This window comes from Leucoraja erinacea, chromosome 1 (genome assembly GCF_028641065.1).
Source record: "Leucoraja erinacea ecotype New England chromosome 1, Leri_hhj_1, whole genome shotgun sequence".
NCBI lineage: Eukaryota > Metazoa > Chordata > Chondrichthyes > Rajiformes > Rajidae > Leucoraja > Leucoraja erinaceus.
In genome coordinates this window covers 23,545,387-23,564,776 of record NC_073377.1, presented here as the reverse complement: position 1 = coordinate 23,564,776, position 19,390 = coordinate 23,545,387, and the positions used below count along the sequence as shown (strand labels likewise).

Here is a 19,390-nt window from a genome sequence, read left to right as displayed (position 1 = left end):
TATTATACAAAGCCAAGCAGGCTCTGGATTATAAATCACTCCGCATTCTTTATTGTTCATTAATCTTACCCTACTTAAATTATTGTGCAGAAGTCTGGGGCAATAACTATAAAAATTCGATACACTCATTAACCATGATGCAAAAAAGAGCAATTCGTATTATACATAATGCCAAGTATCTGGGTCATACGAATCCATTATTTTTAGAGTTAAAATTATTAAAAATTAGAAGATTTGGTTACATTCAAAACAGCTCAGATAATGTCTAGGGCCAAAAATAAAAATTTACCTGGAAACATTCAAAAATTATTTAACGAGCGTGTGGGGGGTTACAATTTAAGAGGAATATTTAATTTTAAGAAACAAAGAGTCCGTACGACTAGAAAAAACTTTTGTATTTCGGTTTGTGGAGTAGGAGTGTGGAACAAATTGAACGAGGAATTAAAGCAATGTACAAACATGAATCATTTTAAAATGATATATAAAAAAATAATTTTCAAGGGGTACCGGGATGGAGGGGATGGTTGACAAGTGGGGGTTAATGTTTATCTATTGCTTTACAATTGTTTACTTATGTTTGGTTACTTCATATATGGAGTTTGTATGTGTATAATAGTTGTATGTATATATATATGTATGTAGGTTCTATGGGAAATTGCCTGGGGTAGTATTATTATTATTAATTAATTGATTTTTAAATATGGTAGAAGTGTTGGGGAAAAGGGGTGAGATTTAACAAGTTATTCTTCTCACTCCTTTTCGAGCTTGTACAGACACAGAGTTGGACATTGGAAATTTGCTTTTGTTCTTTTCATTGCTTGTAAATATTGATTGTAATGTCCAATTGTTTGATAATTTCGATTTTGTTACTATTAATGTCTTTAATGTCTTTACTTGTTCGGAATAAATAAAATAAATAAATAAATAAATAAGTTTAAAGTAAATGATAATTAACTCTTCCAGCAGTAAAGCAGTGGGTGCCTCATCTGGATTTACCACTCAATTACTTTAAGAGGCTTTTAAAAAAAGATTCCGTCTATTTTTTTATGCCAATATCTTTGTTTAACCAAGGAATTAAAACATTCCCAGGCATAAGAGCTAAAATTGCCGATAGTCAATAAAAGAAAAGAGCTTCAATTACTTAGTTAGTTAGTTAGTTAATGTCTGTGAAGAAACAAAAGTCAGTTTGATTTAAAATGTTTCCTAAGGAGCAGAGCTATGGATGCGACTTAACAAACAACTGCTATGGGAAAGGTAAGTTTAATTAGGTTTACAGAAGTCAGATGACATAAAAATCCACTGTTTTACAAGTTTTCCAGCAACTGCGCTCACCATTCTATTGGAAACTATCTGACGGACACTGGAAGTTACTGAGATCTTCAATTAGGTGGAGGTGGACATGAAACTAGAAGGATACTAGACTAAGTAGGACCCGTTGAGTCCCATGTTCACACGCTAGGGCTGGTCCACCATTGCAATATTCCACCTCTCCACCAATTCCAATATTGGTGGCCAGTGGAGGGGGGCTTTCTGGGGCGCTAGTATGGGTGTTGTGGGCTGAAGGGACTGGTTTACAGAGGTCTAGTATGGACATTGTGGGCCAAATGGATTCTTGGGGTGGCAGCTCAGTCACTCAAGCCTGATGTGCTGGCAGCTCACTCACGGCTGGTGGGCTGGCAGTTGACTCACGGCTATTCCTTGAAATTCCATTTCAAGCAGGGTGCAAGGCCACCAAATTCAAATGCAGTTTTCTACCATTTCAAGCAGGGTGAAAAGCCACCAAATTCAAGTGCAGTTTCTTACCACTTCAAGCAGGGTGCAAGGCCACCAAATTCCGGTGCAGATTCCTACGACTTTAAGCAGGGTGCAAGGCCACCAAGTTCAAGTGCAGATTCCTACGACTTTAAGCAGGGTGCAAGGCCACCGAATCCAAGTGCAGTTTCACACCACTTCAAGCAGGGTGCAAGGCCACCGAATGAAAGTAAGCATGCAGGTACAGCAGGCAGTGAAGAAAGCGAATGGCATGTTGGCCTTTATAACAAGAGGAATTGAATATAGGAGCAAAGAGGTCCTTCTGCAGTTGTACAGAGCCCTAGTGAGACCACACCTGGAGTATTGTGTGCAGTTTTGGTCCCCTAATTTGAGGAAGGACATTCTTGCTATTGAGGGAGTGCAGCGTAGGTTTACAAGGTTAATTCCCAGGATGGCGGGACTGTCATATGTTGAGAAAATGGAGCAGCTGGGCTTGTACGCTCTGGAGTTCAGAAGGATGAGAGGCTATCTCATTGAAACATATAATTTTATTCTAAAAATAAAGATTAGTTGGTCCAGTGCTTGAGTCAGTGTTTTTACTGAACTAGACTCGGGGGGTAAAACTTTAGGGGCGTATTTACAACTGCGTGGGCTTCCTCTGGGTGCACGGGTTTCCTCCCACATCCCAAAGATGTGCAGGTTTGTAGGTGAATTGGCTTCTGTAAATTGTCCACAGTGTGTAAGATTGAACTAGCGTTTGGGCGATTGTTGGTTGGCGTGGACTCGGTGGCCAAAGCACCTGTTTCCATGCTGTATCTCTAAACTAAATTAAATTAAACTAAAATCTGGCACATCAGTACTGACTCCCTCTGATAGCAACATCTTTCAGTCTCCTTGAATCACTCTCTTAAATTGTCTGTCCGAATCTTCAACTGGCCACTTTTCTCACCAAAAAAAAAAATTAAGTGATGTTTCAGTTTATGAACCTAATATCTTCTCCACATGTCATAGCTCGTTCCCTCTTACTTTGTGTGATGCCCTCTGTTTATAAGGTTTATCAGAGGGACAAGTCATTACATTTTATTATAACAATTTCAATGTAAAAATGACAACACTGATGGGGAAGACAGCCAATGTATCCTATTTAATTTAAGTTTATAGGTTTGATTTTCCTCATATTTTCAGACATTTGAAGTTTTCTTCTTTTCCAATCTTTGTAGGTCATTCGAGAAAACATTGGGTTGAAAATCATTGGAGCTGCCATTTGGGCATGTTGCTTTCACTGAAAGTGGGCTGCTAAGCCTGCTTATATGTTTTAATGCAGTTCTAATAGGTTAAGGGAATGAACCTCTAAGATAATTCAAGGCTATATCAATAAGGCGCTCGCGCATCGTGCTAATGGCTTTCTCTTTATTCAAACCTGAAATGGGTCAGCACAAAATATGAAAGAAGTGCATAGGTAGATCATCTTGTCCTGCAAGTTTTTTTACCATTAAAAACAGAACATAGAACAATACAGTACATGAGCAGGCTTTTTGGCCCAAAATAGCAGTGCCAAGACCCACTCTTACCTGGCTCCACATAATCCATATCCCTCCATTCCCTGCAACGAATTGCAGAGAGTTGTAGATGTAAAGTCTATCAAGCTGTCCAGACTTCCCACCAATGACTCCATCTACACGGAAGATCTGCCGACATAATCCAAGACTTGTCTCACCCTGGTCAATCCTTCTTCTCCCTCCTCGCATCCAGCAGAAAATACAGAAGTTTGAAAGCGCACACCACCAGACTCAGGAACAGCTTCTTCCCCTCTACTGGAAGGCTTCTGAATAATCTTTCCATAAAAGATCGGGTACTGTTCAATTCACCTCAACCCTGTGGCATTGGAGTTTGTCGATGGAACTAATGCGTTACAATGCTGAGAACTATATTCTGCACTCTTCCTCTTTGCTCTCTCTATTTTATTCAAGTTTGACGATTGTATTTATGTCTGGTATATATTTGTATAACATGAAAACACTTTTCACTGTACTTCAGTATACCTGACAAAATTAAACCTAAATGTAGCCTATCGAAACGTGTGTTAAAGGCCACTATCATATCTACCCTCTCCACCACTTCTGGCTGCGTGTTCCAGGCACCCACCCCTCCCTCTCTGTAAAAAATAATGCACATCTCCTTTAAACTTTGCCCCTCTCACCTTAAAGATATACCCTCTAGTATTTGACATTTTCATCCCAGGAAAAAGCTTCTAACTATCTACTCTATCTATGTATCATTTTATCCATTTCTATCTGGTCTCCCCTCAACCTCTGCCGTTCCAGATGAAGCAATCCAAGTCTGTCCAACCTCACCTTGTAGATAATACCCTCTAATTCAGAGATCATTCTGTTAAACATCCTCTGCACCCTTTCCAAAGCCTCGGCATCCTTCCTGTATTGGGGTGACCAGAACTGCACAAAACATTGCGGTTCCCCAGTTCTCTAAGCTCAAATACATTTTCTTGCCAGATCCTTATCACTTAGTAAGACCACGGACCCTATTTTTATGCTCCCTCACAGGTGATTGCTGCTCACTGAATCTTTCCCATCAAAACCACAAAATCGTGTTTGTGTCAATGTCCACTTATTTGTATCCGGGAAGTCCAGAACCAGCGGTTTAAGGATAATGGGGAGGCCATTTAAAATTGAGATGAGAAAAAACTTTTTCACCCCGAGAGTTGGGAATTTGTGGAGTTCTCTGCCACAGAAGGCAGTGGAGGTCAATTCACTGGATGAATTTAAAAGAGAGTTAGATAGAGCTCTTGGGGCTAGCAGAACCAAGCGGTATGGGGAGAAGGCAGGCACGGGTTACTGATTGTGGATGATCAGCCATAATCACAATGAATGGCGGTGCTGGCTCGTAGGGCCGAATGTCCTCCTCCTGCACCTACTTTTTTTTATGTTTCTATGCAATGAGATAGTGCTATTTTGCTGAATTCCAATGAATGTAGGTCTATTCTGCTTAACTCCATGGAAATTAATCCGGTGAAAACCTTTTGTGCACTTCTCCAAAGCAAATATGTTCTTCCATGCCAACTTTGTTCACTGATTTTCTTAAAATGTTTCGTATTTCATTCATTTGTTGATTTGTAGTGATTTTAACCTGGTTAATAAGATTGTTTTGAATTTTCTTCTGTACTTCTAGCCTTTTATTATAATTTAGCCTCAAATCCTTAAGATAGGAAAAGAAATACTACAATACTCGCCAGCTGATGACTCACACTTTAAATTTTTGGCCTGCACCTTTGCTCTTTTAAACACTTGCCTGCCTCTTCTGCTCTTTCGCAACTTTGCCTTCTCTTTTCCTGTTATAAATTCTCTGCACCTCTCTTGTGGTTTTAAACTCTTAACTTGCTCTTACTGCCTTGAAGGTTTTTTTAAGAGGAATCCACCTTCATGAATGTATTTGCCTGTCTTCCTGCGAAAGCACAGGATTGATGCTGCAACTCAAGATTATGAAAACATGTGAGATGGAGGATGGGTTCTTGGCTTGAATACAAGGTCTCCTCCGAAAGGTCTCAGTCTGCATTACTTCTTGTGTAATCAAACTCCACTGTAGAAAGTTCATAACATTGTATTTTGTCAATATTACATATAGAGACAAAGATCAAAGTGAATCAAAGGCTGTATAATGTTGCACAAGGCCTCAAATCCAATGGATGAATGGGACTGCCTTACTCTATTTTTTACCATGTACTTGCCTTTTTCAAAGTCAACAATAAACAACTGCATTACACAAAAAGCACTTTGTTAAATATTGTTAACAATAACTATAAACTGTGCAAAAACATTTGTTATGAAGAAACCATTGTGTTGGCAGAACAAAATCATTATGTTGATCTGAACAGTCCGAGGAAAGATACAGCAAGCACTGAACAGTAAACAGAGACAATCTCATTAACAAACAGCCAGCGGTCAGAGCAGACAACGCATTCTGAAAGGATTTGGAAATCATGAGATAAGGTACTTCAGTGTATCAATGAAATCAAGGGCAATGAGACCCACAGGCATGACTGCTACAGTGCACTCAACAAACCAAACAATGTGGCTGTGGGCAGCAATGAACCTGCCCATCAACACCTTTAGCCTTGAGATAATTCAGTCCTATTGAGCCAACAGCGCTTTTGAAGCTTAAAGAATCTGCATTATTTACTGTAAACACACCTGTGATTTTTTTAAACTGATGTATTTTCTAGACCATCTCAAATTTCGAGCAGCCAATAAAAACAGAAAAATGTATAACATAAAAAATAACTTCAACGCAAGTTTGACAAAGACATTGATATTTTTAGTTTCTACATTTCTCTGTTAAAATAACTATATTTCAAACAGTAGCTGATATTATTTACTGGGACCAAATATGAAAACTCTGGCAGAGGTTTCTAATGTCAGAAAACTGAAATGGACTGGAATGGATGCGTGGGCTATATAACCTTTTTATTACTCTGTGAAAATATTCAATTATGCTTTTCTAAGGCAAGAAATTCCATGCAGCAACCCCTCCCCCCATGTCAGAAAAATATTTTAAAACACGTCAAATTTTTACATTCTGTTTAAAGATGTTGAATAAAAGTTGAAAAATAAATAAAATCATGGTTCATCAGAACAAAACTGTCACAGATTTCTTTGAAAAGCAACACAAGAATTATTTTCAGTTAAAAATGAGTGCGGCAGGAGGAACACAGCAGTAAAGGCAGCATCTGTGGAAGGAAATGAGTCTCTGATAACGAATGGATCTCAAAGAATCATTTCATCCCATTCGTAAAGCATATTCCCTTCTGTTTGTGTCATCTCTGAGGGTAGGCAAAAACCTTTATCAAACACAATCATACCTTCTTCTTCCTCTTCAACAACTTTAACATGTTTTCCTTGAATCTCTTTATTTTGACACTTTGCTAAATCCTAGGTTTATGCTACCATTTCAAAGGTATTTTCAAAGGTATTTTATTAGTCACATTCACATACACCTAGGTGTAGTGAAATGAAATGCTTTTTGCCATTTTGCAGCCATTTTAGCAATTCTCATCCCTTCCTTGGCTCATGATGGTACTTTTAAGGTACCTTTGACCTTTAGACAATTCTTTCTCCCATATTACCCCATTCCCAAGTTATTTTGTGAAATTAAGAATTAGAAACATTTCAAAGTACAGGCACCTCGCGTTTCACACCACGGGGAGGTGATTGAAGTGTGGCACATAATTAAAAAAAACATAAATTAACGATATAACGCGACTACGCTGTCAATAGTAAATTTGAGTGCGTTATTCTGGAAATACGAGTGCATAAATCATGCTTTGGTATTAAAGGAACATACGAATTATTTCAAAAATGCATAAATCAAACATGCATAAAACACAAGATGTCCGTACTCCACTGTTTCAATAGAACAGAAAGTGGAATGCCACTGTAGGATCTATTGAAGGCCAGAGGTGATCAATGTTAGAATCATAGGTACTTGAAAAGTATATGCAATTTCAGACCCAGTCACATCCACAAGGTTTACTGATGCATTTATCTACACACATGCTGTTCTTTCCCAGTAATGCTAATGGAGGATCATAACTTAATACTCTTTTCTCTTATCACTGAAAAGGCAGATATCAGTGTCAAACAGCATTGAGAGTGCAACTACAGCCTAAAAGCTCGTGCCCTTTTAGGGAAGCCTGAAAATCTAACCCTATTACTCCAGCTGTTGTGACAAAATAGGGCAGGAATTTTAATCTTCCATAAAATAAGTTGTGTAGTATACTTCAAAAGTCTACATCACGCATTGAATTCAGTTTAATACTTCACTCAGAAATATTCATAAAATACTACACCAGTGCATTTAGTTAGTTGCAGGAGAAATCAATAGAAGAGTGAATGGAGATGTGCTTGTTCATGGTGTATACTGCCCATCTATCTATCATTTGCCTGGTACATAATGAAAAAAACATTTCCATTTCACACACTGATGAATCTGCCTCTTCTTCCATGGACAAAGATTCAGTCCCAGAACCAAGCACTCTTGTGGCATGCATTACAAAGTTTGATCCATGCTGTTACACAACTCCAATCTCAAAAGACCATCTATAGGTGCACTGTAGTGGTATATCTCTATTTTGTACACCAAGCTCTCTGAGATTCCCCAAATAACCATATAACAATTACAGCATGGAAACAGGCCATCTCGGCCCTACAAATCCGTGCTGAACAACTTTTTCTCCTTAGTCCCACCTGCCTGCACTCATACCATAACCCTCCATTCCCTTCTCATCCATATGCCTATCCAATTTATTTTTAAATTATACCAACGAACCTGCCTCCACGACTTCCACTGGAAGCTCATTCCACACCGCTACCACTCTCTGAGTAAAGAAGTTCCCCCTCATGTTACCCCTAAACTTCTGTCCCTTAATTAATCCAATGCAACAAACAACCTCATAGTCATAGAGCGTGGAAACAGGTTCTCGGCTCCTTACCCACACCGACCAACATGCCCCCTTGTACACTAGTCGCACCTGCTGCATTTAGCCCATATCCCTCTAAACCTATTCTATCCATGTACCTGTCAAAATGTTTCTTAAACATTGCAATAGTACCTGCCTCAACTACCTACTCTTGCAGCTTGTCCCACTTACCCCCCACCCTTTGTGTAAAAATGTTACCCCTCAGGTTCCTATTAAATTTTTTCCCCCCTCTGCTTAAACCCATGTCCTCTGGTTCTTGATTCTCCTACTCTGCGTTAAAGACTGCATTTACCCTATCTATTCATCTCATGATTTTGTACATCTCTATAAGATTGCAGTTATATTGGAAGGTTTCTGTTGTGAATATTATGGTTCATGCATTTCATAATGTCATACAGCATGGAATCAGGCCCTTCGGCCCAACTTGCCCACAGCGTTCAACATGCCCGATCAGCTGGAGCTGTGTAACATTTCAAAAATAAATTATTAATTCCATCGGTGAGAACTGGATAGCAACCTAGATTCAATGCATATAATGCACAAAATTCCTGCATCACTCATTACCAGAATTCTTTTTGAAAAACTGATTTGTCTGAAATCTTCAATATGGGGATAGTACCACAACCTGATACAGAGTTTCAAATGGTATAGTATGGATGGCAAATACAATAATAAGACTACAGATTAACTTGCAGCACATTTCAGACTGAAGCTAAGATTGCAGTGCCCACCATTTTAGATGACAACAGGGTACACTGGCAAGCTTGTGTATTTTAGAAGACAAGCAATTCAACTGAAAAAAATGTCTGACTATTAGTATTTATAAATACAGTAGAATGATACAGCGTGGAAACAGACCCTTCGGCCCAACTTGCCCACACCGGCCAACATTTTCCAGTGACACTAGTCCCATCTGCCTGCGCTTGGTCCATATCCCTCCAAACCTGTCCTATCCATGTACCTGGCCAACTGTTTCTTAAACGTTGGGATAGTCCCAGCCTCAACTACCTCATCTGGCAGCTTGTTCCATACACCCACCACCCTTTGTGTGAAAAAGTTACCCCTCAGATTCCCATTAAATCTTTTCCCCTTGGAACCTAAGTCCTCTGGCCCTCGATTCCCCTACTCTGGGCACGAGAGTGCATCTACCTGATCTATTCCTCTCATGATTTTGTACATCTCTATAATATCACCCCTCATCCTCCTGTGCTCCAAGGAATAGAGACCCAGCCTACTCAACCTCTCCCTATAGCTCACACCCTCTAGTCCTGGCAACATCCTCGTGAATCTTCTCTTGAACCCTTTCAAGTTTGACAATTGCTAAGATATCTGTATTATACTGGAGCTAAGTTTTCACTGCAAAGTCAAACAGTCCAAAAGTTGGCAGTATGGGGTGGGTGCATTACAGTGCCATCATTTTTCACAACCCAGCAAGTGCCACTGATATAACTGGTGTCAGCATATGTGTATTTTGTCAGCTAATTCAATTCATTAGTAGAAAAAAATACTTCAATAATCAAAATCTAATCAGTCACAAAATATCTGATTGTTAGTAATTAAAGGCATTGATGAAAAATAGTTTACCAACTATAACAGATAGTCTTCCTGTTCAATATATAGTTTTGCATTAAATCCAGTATGTGGTTGCAGTTTATGGCAACACAGGATGGCTGGGAAGGACTTTATGTCATTGATTAGTTTACCTGATATGCTTATGATATTACCCGCCACGGTAAGTTGTAAGTTCCAGTATAAGTCTTGGTCTTTGGTCTCTTTTGGAGTTTAAGGAGAGAAAGCCACAATGATCTATTTACCTGGCATTTTCCGGTGCGAATATCGTACAAAGCCATTGAGCCATGTCGAGCTCCAACTGCTATTCTGTTACTCCTCTCACAGTAGCTCACCATGTAGAATCTACAAGCCACAGAGAAAAACAAAGGGACTTAAGTCTTACCAATGTAGCTATAGTAATGATCTTCAAGAGCAGCAATGTGCAAATAGAAAATCACATGACAATATTATAAAATTCTGACATTCTGACGACATTATGTATCAACAACATGGTCATCATCAAAAGCCAAAATTTATTTTGCTTTCAATCTATGGCAGTTATTTATTAATTTGCCAAGGACTTGCTCAAGAGCTTCCATTATAAAGGCAATTAATAAAACATAGAATGCAAGGATCATCTTCCAAACTAATTGTTCATCTTATTTTGCAGAGAATGTTGCTGATGTAATACAATTTCAGAAGATACTTCACGTCAATTGGTTATGGTAACCTTTTGAAGACAAATATTAAAACAAAATAGAGTAAACAAAAACTTATGTTAATGTTGAGATTGATACAGAATGTGCTGAACAATTTGTTGCTCTCAATGGCTTTTCAAAATATGAAACTAAAATTTAATGCATCCATAATGTAACTTTCTTGACTTTCAGTGTAATTTGTTGGAAACAACACTGATGGTCTTAAACAACCTCGCTACACATGCCGCCACTATATAAAATCATTTTTTTAGTCCATTTTTCTTCTCCTATGAAGAAAATAAGAATCAAAACATCAAGAGATGTCACAGGCACTGAACATGTACCTGAATTTACCAGATTTAGAACTGTATTTACAGATGGATTACCAAAAGTGTTAAGTTTGAAAATTCTGCCCCATGGTGTTACAGTTTAGTTGTGTTTAATTTAATTTATTGTTACATGTACCGAGGCAATGAAGAACTGTACAGTCAGCGGAAAAACTATACATGCTGAAAATCGACCCATCTGCAGTGTACAGATACCAGTATAGTCCGATAAAAGATAGCCCGAGGTTCTCCAATGAGGTAGATAGTAGGTCAGGACTGCTCTCTAGTTGGTGATAGGATGTTTCAGTTGCCTGATTACAGCTGGGAAGAAAAAGGGTGAGATTAGTCCTTGATTATGCTGGTGGCCTTGCCGAGGGAGCGTGACGTGTAGATGGAGTCAATTGAAGGGAGATTGGTGTTTGTGATGGTCTTGGCTGCATCCACAATTCTCTGAGATTTCTTGAGGACTTGGATGGAGCTGTTTCCAACCCATGCTGTGCTGCATCCGATCAAATGCTTTCTATGGCGCATCTGTAGATGTTGGTGCGAGTTGCTGAGGACATGCCAACTTCCTAAGCCTTCGAAGGAGATAGAGGCATTAGTGTGTTTCCTTGGCCATTGCTTAGATAGGGCTAGTCCAGGACAAGTTGCTGGTGATATTTACTTCTAGGAACTGGAAGCTTTCAACCATCTCTAATTCAGCACCATCAGTGTATTCTGCTCACGTCCTGAAGTCAATCACTATCTTCTTTGTCTTGCTGACATTGAGAGAAATGTTGTTGCTTTGTCTTGGTTATGAGATTCTCAATCTCCTTCCTATACCCCGTCTTGTCATTACTCGATATCTGTCCCTCTATGGTGGTGTCGTCCATAAATTTGTAAACAAGTTGGATTTATACTTGGTTGCAGAGTCTAGGATGTATAAGGAATAAAGAAGGGGGCCGAGACATCTTTGTTGAGCACCAGTGTTGAAGGTTATCGTAAAGAATGATTTGTCCCCTATCCTCACTGATTGTGGTCTGTTGGACAAGAAGTTGAGTATCCAGTTGCAGAGATGAGTGTTGACATCAAGTTCCACGGTAATGGTTAAAGGTATAATGCTTATGTGACAGGTCTTCTTTATCATTCCAGAGGCACGTGTTTGAATACACGGTGGACATCTGCAGATTCAAGCTATAAAATAAAATTGGAACTGAAAGCTAGTATAAAGTACTGGACCCAGGGTGGGGGAGTCACAGTTTAAGAATAAGGGGTAAGTCATTTCGGACTGAGACCCAGAGAGTTGTGAATCTGTGAACTTCTCTGCCACAGAAGACAGTGGAAACCAATTCACTGGATGTTTTCAAGAGAACAGGGTACTGATTTTGGATGATCAGCCATGATCATATAGAATGGCGGTGCTGACTCGAAGGGCCGAATAGCCTACTCCTGCACCTATTTTCTATGCTGCTATGTTACTGGTGATCATGAAACTACTTATTTAATGATTCAGCAAAAAAGCAATTCCTACCTTGCCTGGTGACTCCAAAAATCCCAAAACGTCAAAGGTTACAAGGAGAGGCAGGAGAACGGGGCTAATAGTGAAAAATAGATCAGTCACGATCGAATGGTGGAGTAGACTGATTGGTGTAATAAAGGTTACTCGTGGAAATCTCAGTACCACCAAAAAACTGTAGTTGGCCATGGAGAAAAGAACAATGAGCAGCTGTGAGTCCACAAGACCCAGTTGCTCACAGCAAGTATGGCAGCAGCCCAAGCTGGCTGTCTGACAGGGAATGGAGGATGGAAGTACCAATGTCCTCATTCCCACAAAAAAACAGCAGATTGGTGCATCATGGAGCCAATGATAAACCCCTGTTGAAAGATAGATTGCTGGCCTACAGCAAGAGATGCAATGTTCTTTGTACACTGTAAACTGTGCCATTCTGTGTAAGGTTTCAGTGCAACACACTGCAACATACGATATCTGCTTTCTGTGCTGCCATTGAAACGATAGCATCTTTTAGGTGATGCGTCAATGATGGGTGCACAATAACTTAAGTGATGAGCACCATGTACATACTGAAAAAGAGGGATTTCAGGACTCCTCCAAGTCCAGTTTCAGGAGTCGCCTATGCTTGCTAACAAAGAATAGAGGCTCCCTTGCAGAATGCAGCAGAGATTTCAATGTGTTTTCCCCATCAGAATTCTGCTTCTGCTTGTCCATCGAAGCCCACAGCTGACACTTTGTGGAACAGACTTTGTGTGCCAGAATGCACTTTAGCATGCTGCTACTAGTGGCATTCATGTTTCCTGACCTAGCTGCAGATCATGCCTACCATCTCTATATTAACCTGTAAAATGTATGTAATGGCAGTCTTGAGCACCATCCCAGAAACTATTAAATTGTGTGACCACATCTCTTCATCATTTGTGTCCACTTCCTCCACTGCAAAATAAAAGACAAATGGGGAAAGTTATGTTGCAGGAATTAGGAAGTTGTGGATAGGAATGAACTCAGCAGGTGGGAAGTGGGGAAATTAAAGGTTTATTGGCCCAGTAATGCCCCACTCAACTTACCGACAAATTGATGGGAAACATTCTTGAAGTCCTTTTTTCTTGACCAAAGATCCTTCAAGGCAATACATGATAATGTCCATAACCTAGAAGAGTGAATACAATTGTTCTTAAATTCATCAAGAAAATTAAACCCATCAAATATTAATGCCTCTTCTCTGTGCGTCTTTTAGCTCATCTCATGCTCTCTCGGCCACTTGCAAATTTGAAATGGTCAATGGTCGCAGGTCAAAAACAATCATGAAATTTCACACATCAAGGATGGATTAGTTCACCTGATCAATGTTTGCCACCAGATTTAATATCTAAGCTTCCATATAATATTCAATATCATCAGCACACTCTATGTATAACTTACGCTTCCCTCTAACGCCAGTAGCTAGCAAGAAAAAACAGCAGTAATATTTTTGGAGCACCGTTCAATTGATAAGATATACTGTCATGATTAAAATAGCTCTTAACACATTTACATGTTTCCCCACTTACCTCGACCAGAAGATCCACAACATCCATAGGCATTTTCTCAATCAGTATCTCAATCACTCGGAGAATTTCACCCTTTGCACGAGCCAAAGTACTGGTGTGAACATTTGGTTGGGACTGAGTATTGGCTGCCAAAGCTGTGTGTCTGTGAACCTACAGAAGAATTAGATCGAAAATGCAATTGATATATTTGAATTGATTGATTTATTTATCACCAAACAGCATCAATGGATTTTGGAATGTAAATTTTTATTAAAAAAACATGTCATATTATGGTTTATGTCTTTCCTATCTTATGCCAGAGTTCATATCCAATTAACATTCCTCTTGTGTAAGAAAAAACTGCAGATGCTGGTTTAAATTGAAGGTAAACACAAAATGCTGGAGTAACACAGCGGGTCAAGTAGCATCTCTGGAGAGAAGGAATGGATGATGTTTCGGATCGAGACCCTTCTTCAGGCTGATGTAAGAGGAGGGGGCGGGACAAAGATAGAATGTAGTCGGAGACAGGAAGACTAGTGGGAGAACTGGGAAGGTGGAGGGGATGGAGAGAGAAAGCAAGGGCTATCTGAAGTTGGGGAAGTCAATGTTCATACCGTTGGGGTGTAAACTACCCAAGCGAAATATGAGGTGCTGTTCCTCCAATTTGAGCAGGGCCTCACTCTGACAATGGAGGAAGTCCAGGACAGAAAGGCCAGATTGGGAATGGGAGGGGTAGTTGAAGTGCTGAGCCACCGGGAGATCAGGTAGGTTAAGACGGACTGAGCGAAGGTGTTCAGCGAAACGATCGCCAAGCTGTGCTTGGTCTTGCCGATGTAGAGAAGTTGACACCTGGAACAGCGGAGACAGCAGATGAGGTTGGAGGAGGTGCAAGTGAACCTCTGCCTCACCTGCAAAGTGTTTGGGTCCTTGGATGGATTTGAGGGGGGAGGTAAAGGGAAAGGTGTTGCATCTACTGCGGTTGCAGGGGGAAAGTACCTGGGGAGGGGGTGGTTTGGGTAGGAAGGGACGAGTTGACCAGGGAGTTGCGGATGGAATGGTCTCTGCGGAAAGCAGAAAGGGGTGGAGATGGGAAGATGTGGCCAGTGGTGGGATCCCGTTGGAGGTGTAGAAAATGTTGGAGGATTATATGCTGAATGCGACGGCTGATGGGGTGGAAGGTGTGGACAAGGGCGGCTCTGTCCTAGTTACAAATGGGGGGAGGGGCAGCAAGAGCGGAGCTGCGGGATATCGAGGAGACCCTAGTGAGAGAGCCTCATCTATATTGGAATAGGGGAACCACCGTTTCCTAAAGAATGAAGACATCTCTGATGCCCTGGTATGGAACACCTCATCCTGGGCGCTGATGCGGCGTGGATGGAAGAATTGGGAGTAGGGGATAGTCTTTACAGGAAGCAGGGTGGGAAGAAGGGCAGTCAAGATAGCTGTGGGAGTCAGTAGGTTTGTAGTAGATATTGGTCGATAGTCTGTTTCCTGTGAGATCTAGAAACGGTAGGGAGATGTCGGAGATGGTCCAAGTGAATTTGAGTGCAGGATGGAAATTAGTGGATGTCCAGTCACTCTACACCTCCACTGGTGAAGTCAGTGAGTTCTGCATCGGTGCAGGTGGTAGCACCAATGCAGTGGTCAATGTAGTGGAAGTAGAGTTTAGGGATAGGGCCAGTGTATGCCTGAAACAGGGATTGGCCGACGTACCCTACAAAGAGACAGGCAAAGCTAAGCCCATGCGAGTGCCCATAGCTACGTCTTGGATTTGGAGGAAGTGGGAGGAGTCGAATTAAGTTGTTGAGGGTAAGGACCAGCTCTGCTAGGCGGAGGAGTATTGGTAGACGGAAATTGGCCGGTCCTGCGGTCGAGGAAGAAACGGGGGCTTTAAGACCCACCTGGTGGGAGATGGAGGTGTAGAGTGACTGGACATCCATAATAATGATGAGGGAGTGGGGGCCTGGAAAACGGAAGTCATTGAGGAGACAAAGAGCATGTGAGGTGTCTTGGACAAAGGTAGAGAGGGATTAGAGCATGGGGCATGGGATGGAGTTGAGGTATGTGGAAATTAATTCAGTGGGACATGAACAAGCAGAAACAATGGGTCTGCCAGGACAGTTCAGTTTGTGGATTTTGGGGAGAAGATAAAATCGGGCCGTGCGGGGCTGGGGAACGATGAGGTTGGAGGCTTTAGAGGGCAGAGAGCCGGAATGAAATCAGTAATGGTGTTTGAGATTAAGGCCTGGTGCTCGTCTGTGGGGTCATGGTCCAAGGATAAGTAGGGGGAGGTGTCTGTGAGTTGGCGCCTGGCCTCAGTCCGGCAGATGTCAGCACCTTAGACTACAGCGGCACCTCCCTTGTCGGCAGGTTTGATTATCCAGTCGGGGTTGCTGCAGAGTGTGCGGGGGGCTTACGTTCGGAGGGGGGAGAGGTTAGAGTGAGTAAGGGGAGTGGAGACGTTGAGGCGGTTGATGAACTGCTGGCAGTTGGAAATGAAAAGGTCTAATGAAGGTTGAGGGCCATCCGGGGAGTCCAATAGGAGGGGGTCTGTTGGAGACGGGAGAAGGGGTCATCACTGGGTGGTGAGGATTCCTTCCCATTGAAAAAGGCACGGAGGCGGAGGCGACGGAAGAAGAGCTCTACATCGTGGCGACCCGGAGCTCGTTGAGGTGGGGCGGAAGGGAATAAAGATGAGGCCTCTGCTGAGGACAAATTCCTCTTGACAGATTACTATGACAAAGCAGCATCATCATCCTTTTGAAATGAATCCAACAGCGTTTGTTTCACTTGGATTTTCTTGGTCCATGCCCCTTGAGGTCAAAGTGACAGTCAATAATTCCAGGCTACTGATTTATACTGTATCTCTTGGGTTTCTGTTCACTGATGTATCAGGAAAGTCACTGAAGCACCTGACTCAAGAAGATACCTCACTTACTTTTAACTCGGCCCAGAGAAGCTGGCAGAAGATATGTGAAGATAAGAGTGATCACCTGCATTGTGGACATATCAATGCAGACATTCCTTTATTGTTCATGCCTTTACTGAGATGTCCCAGAATATTTCCTGCCAACAAATAGGGTGCGTGCAACCACTATTCTTAACCAGTCCAACACATTTTTCTGACCTCCAGGGTATATCCTCATCCTGCTGCAAAGGGAGTTGCTTTGTATTATGCTACATTCCCTTAAAAACTAGAAGATTTTACCTACATATCAGCAGGTAGAAGATCGCAAAATCACGATGGGAATTGATAGGGTGAATGCCCAGAGTCCTTTATCCAAAGTAGGGGAATCAAGAGCCAGGGGACATAGCTTTAAGGTGAGAGTGGAGAGAGGAACCTGAGTATCAACATTTTCACTCAAGGGGTGGTGGTTATATGAATGAACTGCCAGTCAAGTTAGTTGAGGCAGGTCCAATAACAACATTTTTAAAAAAATGTACAGGTATATGGATAAGGTTCAGAGGGATATAGGCCAATTGCACACAAATGGGACTAGCTTAGATGTGGCATCTTGGTTGGCAAGACGAGCTGGGACAAAGGGCATGTTTCCATGCTGTATGACTCTAAATAGAATCTTAGTTTTGATACACCTCTATGCAGAGAAATCCAACAGAATTCAGAGTCAACATCACAACTGCAGATATCAATCTTCATGGAACTTTCATTAACACTGTTAGGGTGGTCCACAACACTATTTTCATGCCATTAATAAAATGATATGGTAAGTGCATGGGGGCAGGTGAAAGGGTGTGGGGTTGTCCTTGTTGGTGGTGGAGGTAGAGTTTAAAACCATTCAGGTTGTGGTCCTGATCTAAACTAATGTTCAGATATGCTGAAGGTAGTGACATTTAAAAATAATAATTATATGACATATTACAGATGTGTTCATGTTGCTTATGTATTGGAACTGATCAAGGGCAAATAAAATTAAGACTGACTATGAGGTAAAACAGACTGGCTATAAAACTATCATGCATGAATTATCTGGGATGTTGAATGAGGCTTATCACTTTCAACATTTAGTAAAATGCCAACTCAATCGGAAGAGCCGATAGGATGTTGCAATGTATTGAGATCCAATTATTGCGATCAATTTGACTAAGTATTGAAATGATCATTGTAATTGAATAGGAATTGCATCAGGACAGCTATCTTATGAAGGCAGTCGTGAGCACAAATCTGGCACATTGACCAGGGAAGTGATCAGGTTTGCAAAATCTTGTGGAACACTGAGTAAAGCTAACGGAACAGTTGATCTATGTGGTGCTTAGCCATAAAAGGCACCAAGTAGCACAGTTTGCTGGTTAGGTTAACAGCTTTGTTTGCCATTGCTTAAAAAGTACTCTCAACTGGGGACAGACTTGAAGGAAACAGTGAATTATGACCATCTGGTTTTACACTGCAAACAATAGCCTAGAAATTGCTTTACTACATTTTAACGGCATTATAACCATACTGTGGGTCAGATTAATGCTATTTGTGAAAGCCCTATTAAGATTAAAATCTTCAGTTGAGAGGTTCACAGAACAGCAGTGTCAGCATGGGTGTGTACATTCTTATATTTGCAGGCACTTTCTCGGTGCAAACTCTACAGACAGCTTTTAAAAGAGCAACCTTCATCTTTTCACAGCTAAATCTCATGCCTTAATAACTACCGTCCAGTGGCCTTTTCATCCACCATCAAGTGCATCGAGAGGCTGGCTATCCAGCCTACCAATCAGCTTTGATCCTCTGCAATTCGACTACTGCCGCAAAAGATCCATGGTTGATGCCATCTCCCGGGCCCTGCACTCAACTCTGGAACACCAGGATAAGGACACCTGTCAGACTATTCATTGACTATAGCTCTGCTTTCAATACCGGTATCACAACCAAGCTCATCTCCAAATTCGTGGAACTTCCCTCTGAATCTCTATCCTACTGACCAACAGACAAATAATCCTCTATAATAATTCTCATCACTGATCCCCAGAAGGTGTGTTCTCAGCCTCCCTTCTATACTCTTTATTCACTCTTGACTGTGCAGCCAAATATCACTCCAACTGAATTGCAGCAAGTTCGCAGATAACACCACCATAGTGGGTCGGATATCAAATAATGATGAGAAAGGAGATTAAGAATCTTGTAACCAGGTGCCATGGCAACAACCTCTCCCTCAATGTTAGCAAGCCAAAGGAGATTGTGATTTACTTCAGGAAGCCCCGGTGGGGGGGGGGGGGGGGGGGGGGGGGGGGGGGACGGGGACGGACGGGACGGACGGACGGACATGCTCAGGATGGAGTTGTTGGGCCAAATGGCCCATTTCCACGCTACATGATTCTATTGAAGAGTGGAAATAATTCTGTGTAGGATATCAACGAGGAAGAGATTATGATAATCCGACATATTTCAGAGGCCAGTGTTACATTAATTATGTTATATTCATCAGGACAATGATGAGTATGGAATTGAACTGAAGATAAGATGAAAGTGCATTAGAGGCAGTGATTAAGAGGAAGTAGTAGCGAGTCTTTATCAAAGAGCGTCATCAAATTCAGAAGCTTAACTT

General features: G+C 41.3%; 1 protein-coding gene across 3 annotated transcripts in view; it reads right to left on the bottom strand.

The window, feature by feature from the left end:
• LOC129714210 (WD repeat-containing protein 7) overlaps window positions 1-19,390 on the bottom strand; it is a 546,583-nt gene that overhangs the window by 94,503 nt on the left and 432,690 nt on the right. For all 3 annotated transcript variants that reach the window (XM_055663773.1, XM_055663850.1, XM_055663908.1), the window contains 3 exons: window positions 13,860-14,009; window positions 13,377-13,459; window positions 10,057-10,156 (listed from right to left, as the gene is read on the bottom strand). In XM_055663773.1, the coding sequence (XP_055519748.1) occupies window positions 10,057-10,156; window positions 13,377-13,459; window positions 13,860-14,009 (333 nt within the window). The remainder of the gene's footprint in view (window positions 1-10,056; window positions 10,157-13,376; window positions 13,460-13,859; window positions 14,010-19,390) is intronic.